A 6,068-nucleotide genomic window follows, 5' to 3' on the forward strand; every position below is an offset into this window, starting at 1 on the left:
GGCCCGGTGAGCAACATGCATGGATTTCTCTACACAGAACACGGTCTAGAAAAAATAGTAGTATTTTTAGTAGACAGTAGGCCTGCATCGACCCCCACCCCAACACCGAGACACACACATTAAATTATTTTTTTCTAAGCCACGAGGCTTTGCAGACTTTAAACGGTCTCAATTAACGTCAATTTCGATTTAAAAATAAATATGAATGCGACTATTTCCTCCATTTTCTGTCTTTTATTATAGAGAAAAAAATACATGTTCTGACCGTTTGTCGTTTTACATAAAACCACACACATTTTTACAATATAATTTCACTTATTTCTTTATTCTTTAATATTAATTTCACGATATATGATAACGACTTTGAGATATACATTCCATCTTTTTGAAACCACAATAACACACTACACATACGGTTTTATAACATTTCCACAGGACCCATTGGATTGCACAGAATGAAAAATGTCTGTATGCACATTTTCCTCTTGAATGATCTCTCTTTTTTTTAGGTTTTCAGACACCGAATTTTCGAGACTTTCAAATTAATTTCAGAACAGGCCATGTAATTGTAATGAAAAGCTTTATGGTAAATTGAGTGTGCAGGATTTCAATTCGGGGTCCCCATCTAGATGAAATTTGGGCCAGGATTAAGGGTTTTTTTTAGCATTTTAGGCGAATTTTGTTATTGCCGATTTGAAAGCTCAATAAAACAAATTTCAAATATTGGAAAGAATATCAAAGTATTAACACTTTCACGCAGAAGAATCGAAATTTGCAGGATTTGTTTTTAATTTCCACTTCCCAGCTTCATTATGTTCTGTGTGTCTGAAATAACATACATTCAATGCATAGTTTGTATAGCTGCTGTGTACTTTGATATTTTGCATTTCCAGTATTTAAACTGCTCCGGGAAGGTCCAATTTCCTCATGTCTGACGAAACGTATTCTATATGTGTTTTTACTGCTGGTTATTGCCGTTGTGTTATTTTTCCGTCTTGTGCGTCCGCAGGCTTTTTCTGCATTTAACACCACATTCATTGCCCATAATCATATTGCAAATTACCAATAGAAGAAAGTGGCATTTCCTAACTTTTTTCCCCCTTTAAAATAAACTTATCTTAATCATGATTAAATCACATTATGCCCTGTCCATCACAAACTGGAGCGTTACATGAAGTGAAGTCTCGTGGGGAAGCACCACAAGAGCGACGAAAAGACAGACTGCCCTTTTTGCAAATTTGTTTAAGGTCAATATTGTAAACGTTCACTCCACTGGAAAATATGTATATGTACGTTTGTTCGCATATTTTTACAACATGTACTGTCCATATAGTGTGCTGTGTGTATGCATTGGATTCCCTCTGTGTGTGTGTGTGTGTGTGTGTGTGTGTGTGTGTGTGTGTGTGTGTGTGTGTGTGTGTGTGCGTGCGTGTGTGTGTGTGTATGCGTGTGTGTATGCGCGCAATTTTACTGAACTGATGCAAGACTGTATGACTGCGAAAATGTCCGCGTGTATTCTGCGCGCGTGTTTTACGCATGAATTAAGCAAAGGGGGCTGCGCTTGCCGGCAAAGTTGTGTGTTTTATTTATTAATTTATTTATTTTTTCACTAAATGGGGATTCGCAGTTAACATCTAGTTTCAGCGATGCATCTAATCTTCTATGTTATACTTGAAAGCCTCTATGAGCCCCTCCATCGAGTGGATAAAACCAGATATGCTGCATATACCTCCTATTACAAAGATGGCGACGTCGAAGAAAACCTGGTGCCAAAGCAGCTTTCTCCATAAAAGCTTGAGGTGGAAGAGACTGGGAAGCAGAAAGCACAGGCCCGCGCCTGTTAGGCTGCCGGTGAGACCCATGAGGAGAGCGAAATGTGGCACATAGATCGCCATGAGCAAGGTGAACACAACAAGGGTACATCGGAGAGTGAGTCCCCAGGATTTTAGGCGTCCGTCGCCTCCGTAGCAATCTGGAAAGTAGGCACGTCCCCCGTCCTGGAAAAACGATTTCTCTAATACCTCGACGGCGGCGAAAAACGGCAGCGGATACGACAGCAAAGCTTTGGCCACGAGGAAGATATTGACGACAGCTCGGATGGTTGGGGGCAGGTTGTCTGTGATGACCTCCTTGGTTTCGTCAGCCCAGGTCAAGTAGGCCACCAGGGCGAACAGGCCCTTGAGAATGCAGGCAGCGATGTGAGTCCAGTTCATCATGCAGTGGAACTCGCTCGGCTTCTGCATGTTCCCCTCCAGGGACGGCAGGAAGATCTGCGAGGTGTAGCTGAACACGATAATCCCAATGGAGATGGGGAACTTCTTGACATCGATGTAAAACTTGACCTTGTCCCAGGCCCAGTCCCTCGCCCTGGAGAGGCAGTAAGCTATCACCAGAACGTTGATGACAAAGTGGGCCATCGTGCACAGAAGGCTGAACTTGGAGACGGCTTTCAGGTTCTTGAGGAAGGCGCAGGGGAGCAGGGCGGCGGTGGCGATGATGGCCCACGACTTCTGGGAAACTGGCATGTTGGGGAAGCTGTTGTACAAGAGATTACCGCTGACCACCACGTACAGGATGCAAGTCATGACTAGCTCTATGATTTGGGCTACATTCACGATATGGCCACCTAAAGACGGGAATCTGGGCGCGCAGCAGGCGTTGGCAATGTCCACATAGGAGTCCCTCACACGGACGAGCTGCCCGTCTTCGTCCTCCTCGTACAGGCAGGAAATGAGGATTTTGCCCGTGTAACAGCACACCACGGCGGCGAAAATAATGAGAAAGAGTCCAAGGTATCCTCCGTGCAGGATGGCGTAGGGCAACCCAAGAACGAACATCCCCTAGAAACACAAAAAGAAGGCAGAAACACATTGTGAACTGGTTAAATTGATGCAGCTTTATCATAACGTATTAATCACATCTTCGCATTTGAATAAACCAAATCGTATTTTAACGCGGGCTTTCGGCTGCGCTCGGCCTCCCCCTTCAGTGGATTCACGCTGTGGGTTTTCCACTTCGCTCTGAGCGCATCCGCCCGCCTCTGACGTCACCACGAGCTGGAGGAGACACACTCTGACGTCACGGTGACTGCCGTGACCGCGGCCGTGATAAGGCATGAAAAGGATTGCGTCTAGGGATTTTTGTCGCATAGGCTACACACACAGACTCCACTCTCGAGTAAATCCTCCGTCTCCATCACCGCGCTTTGGATGAAACAGCCGCGCGCACAGACGGCTCTTTGTGCGTAACTGGATATTTAATGTATAACAAGAAATCTGTATCTTTTCTGCTACTTATTTCTGTCTGCAAATGCAAAGACAATTTTGCGTAATATTTTACTGAATTCCCCTTTTTAATATGTTGCGTAAAAATGTAGGCCTGTGGGTCCAGACATCTTAGCCCATTTCCATACATAACATTTATAATTATAGCTGCAGTTAATTTCCGTGTCTTTAAAAAAACCCAAGTAATCCAAGTAAATTGAAAAAAAAAATCGTCTCTGTGCTCAAAGTCTACAAAATGATGGCGTTTGTCTTCATAGATTCATTCATTCATTGGCATGCGGAGTATGAGGTGAGCAGTATCAGGGACGTGCATCGGTGACACTTGACATCACTATACAGACAAAGAATGTGTGTTGAGGGAAGGAGGAAGAGGAGGGGGGCACAGGGCATCAAATCAACTGCCTCCCTTTTTTTCAGCTCATCTTGACGCTTTAGCAGCTCTGAAATCTCTGCACTCCTCCAATAAAAGTACATAAAAACGGGTTCCATTTTTAAGCGAAAGGTTTTTAGGGTTATTATATTTACATTAATAACAGCAACTTGACGAAGTTGCTTCAAAGGGACAGAAGCTGCTGATTTTTATTTGCTGTGCTTTTGATCAACCTTTTATGCGCTCGTAAGTGTGAGAATTTCGCAGCTGTTCCGGACGCGACTCAGCCAATTAGAACCGAGCACCGGAGCCGCCCGTTCATGTTCCGCGAAGTGCGTCTTTACCTGGATGGCGTTCGTGACGTTCCAGCCCGCCTCCCAAGCGGTGATTTTTGGTCTCACTTCGGACAACTCGTTCGGCGAGCCTCCGTCTTTGGAGGCTGAGTGCGGTGGACCGGTGCCGTCCCTCTGGTAGTGGCTGTCCCCCTCCAACACGCCTCCGTCCCCGCTCCCCTCTCCTCCCACCTCATCGGATGTCAAAATGTCCATCTGCATGCCTTGCCGGTGGTCGTAGTCCAGGTCATCGCAGGCGGCGAAGCCCAGAGCCTCCTCGTCGGTGGCGGCCTGGAACCCCATCTTGGCGAACATCCCGCTCACCTTCGCCTGGGATTTGTTGGAAACAGCGGTGGCTGCATTAGACAGTTTATTAGAAATCTTGCTTCTGATTAACGTCGCCATTTTTCGTCCCTCTCCTGAATCTGCCTGCAGCTTAATTAGCGGGGTTTTCTTCTCTCTCCTCCAGTCAGTGAAAATTTGAGGCTACTTTGGATGGCAGCTCTTGATTCTCCGCATTAGATAAAGCCACAAGCAAAAGCGCAAGTTTGGTTTGAAGACACCGTCGGTTTTCAGTTGCTATCTCCACTTCTTGCTCAGTGTACGCCTGCTGCTCTTGATTATCCCCAGGTTCATGTCACCTTCAGACGTCGCTGCTCCGTTTCTGCATCTTGGCACTGCGCTCTGATGCTCGACGAGTAGCGCACCTATTCAGTGTCAGAGGCAGTGTGGCTGTGTGCGCAAAAGCTTTACGCACGGGAAAAAAGGCGAGCCACAGGTTTCTGTATGGCCTGTAATATCGTTTTCTTTTGGGTTATAAGGTGGCAGGCAGCGTTTCCAGGAGCTGCTTGTCGGTTTTCAGGTGCCTTTACTGATGCCAATGCGGTACCGTGGAGCCCGGGGGGGAGGCAGGGAGGAGACACGTGTCCTCATCAGCCTGCCAATGCAAAGCACGTCTCCAGCCCTCCCAGTGCCCCACCAGGAGAAAACGAGAGATTTGCTGCATTTCTAGGGGAGGTGCTTGTAGTACCCCCACCATCCCTTCCCCAACCCATAATCTATAATACCTCATCCTAACATCCAATGACATTCCGGGGGCCTCAAATCTTGCATAACTTTACGCGTATAAAAGGAGGCTGGAATTTGACGAAAACCCAAAACTCTGGACCAGATTATATAACATACAAAACTAGGATTTGTTTTTTCTTTGTTTGGTTCTTTGTTTGTTTGTTTTTTTTAAGAAGTCTTAATTTCTTTTTTAACGAGAAGAGGACGTGGAGCATCAACATAGTGCCCGAAGTTGTTTCCGGGATTACAAGGACCGGGTTTAAAAACCGTGTTGCGTTTGTTGATGAGGGAAAAAATACTGTCGTGCATTTGTCTTTGCTTAATGATGGTAAGATCTAGAACTTTAGATCACACGTTTTTTTGAATGCAGGCTTTGAAAGTTGTCGCTAATCACATTTTCAGGAATGAAAACTGATCTACTTTTATTCCGCCGGCTCTATTTTCAGTGAAGTCTTCATTCAGGACGCTCCTTCATTCACTCACTCGCTCATTCAGTGACTTTGATTGTGTCTGTGAAGATGATGCCTGAGCCACGGCGGTGTTTCCGTTCAGAAAAATCTGCATACTACTAGATTTATTAATTAAAAAACTAGACCGGCCGGTTTTAAAAAGAATATTTGTTACCTCAAGTGAAACTGCATCCTGATTTGCTCTGGAGTCTGGATGCGTTATGCTTTTATTTTTATTCTTTGGAAGTCGAGAGTACTTCCGCTTGTTTTCCAATCAAACAAATCATAAACTAAAAATGTAGTAAAAGTAAAATATCCGGTTTGTACAGAATTAGTCTGAACAATAAACTGATAAATATTAATCTATTGTTCTTAATATCACTGTCACATTTTATGTGTCTTGTTCACACTTTCTGAAAAGTAAAAAAAAAAAAAAAAAAAAGATTTTGTTTTCCATGAATGTATCCTGGTTGTTTTAGTAACCGGCGCCCAAAGTGCTGTAAACAGTCTGCTGACATTGCCTTGTCACTTGTACTTTGTGTCCACCATTTCAGTGTTTCCTCAG

The 6,068-nt window shown here is 44.7% G+C and overlaps 1 protein-coding gene across 1 annotated transcript; it reads right to left on the minus strand.

The window, feature by feature from the left end:
• Positions 1 to 1,652: 1,652 nt before the first annotated feature.
• slc32a1 (solute carrier family 32 member 1) lies at positions 1,653 to 4,391 on the minus strand. The gene is made up of 2 exons (XM_041961998.1): positions 3,999 to 4,391; positions 1,653 to 2,840 (listed from the first exon to the last, which is right to left on the minus strand). The coding sequence occupies exons 1-2, from the start codon at positions 4,389 to 4,391 to the stop codon at positions 1,653 to 1,655; spliced, it is 1,581 nt and encodes a 526-aa protein (XP_041817932.1).
• Between the last annotated feature and the right edge of the window lie 1,677 nt (positions 4,392 to 6,068).

The sequence above is a fragment of the Chelmon rostratus genome, chromosome 2 (assembly GCF_017976325.1).
Source record: "Chelmon rostratus isolate fCheRos1 chromosome 2, fCheRos1.pri, whole genome shotgun sequence".
Taxonomy (NCBI): domain Eukaryota; kingdom Metazoa; phylum Chordata; class Actinopteri; order Chaetodontiformes; family Chaetodontidae; genus Chelmon; species Chelmon rostratus.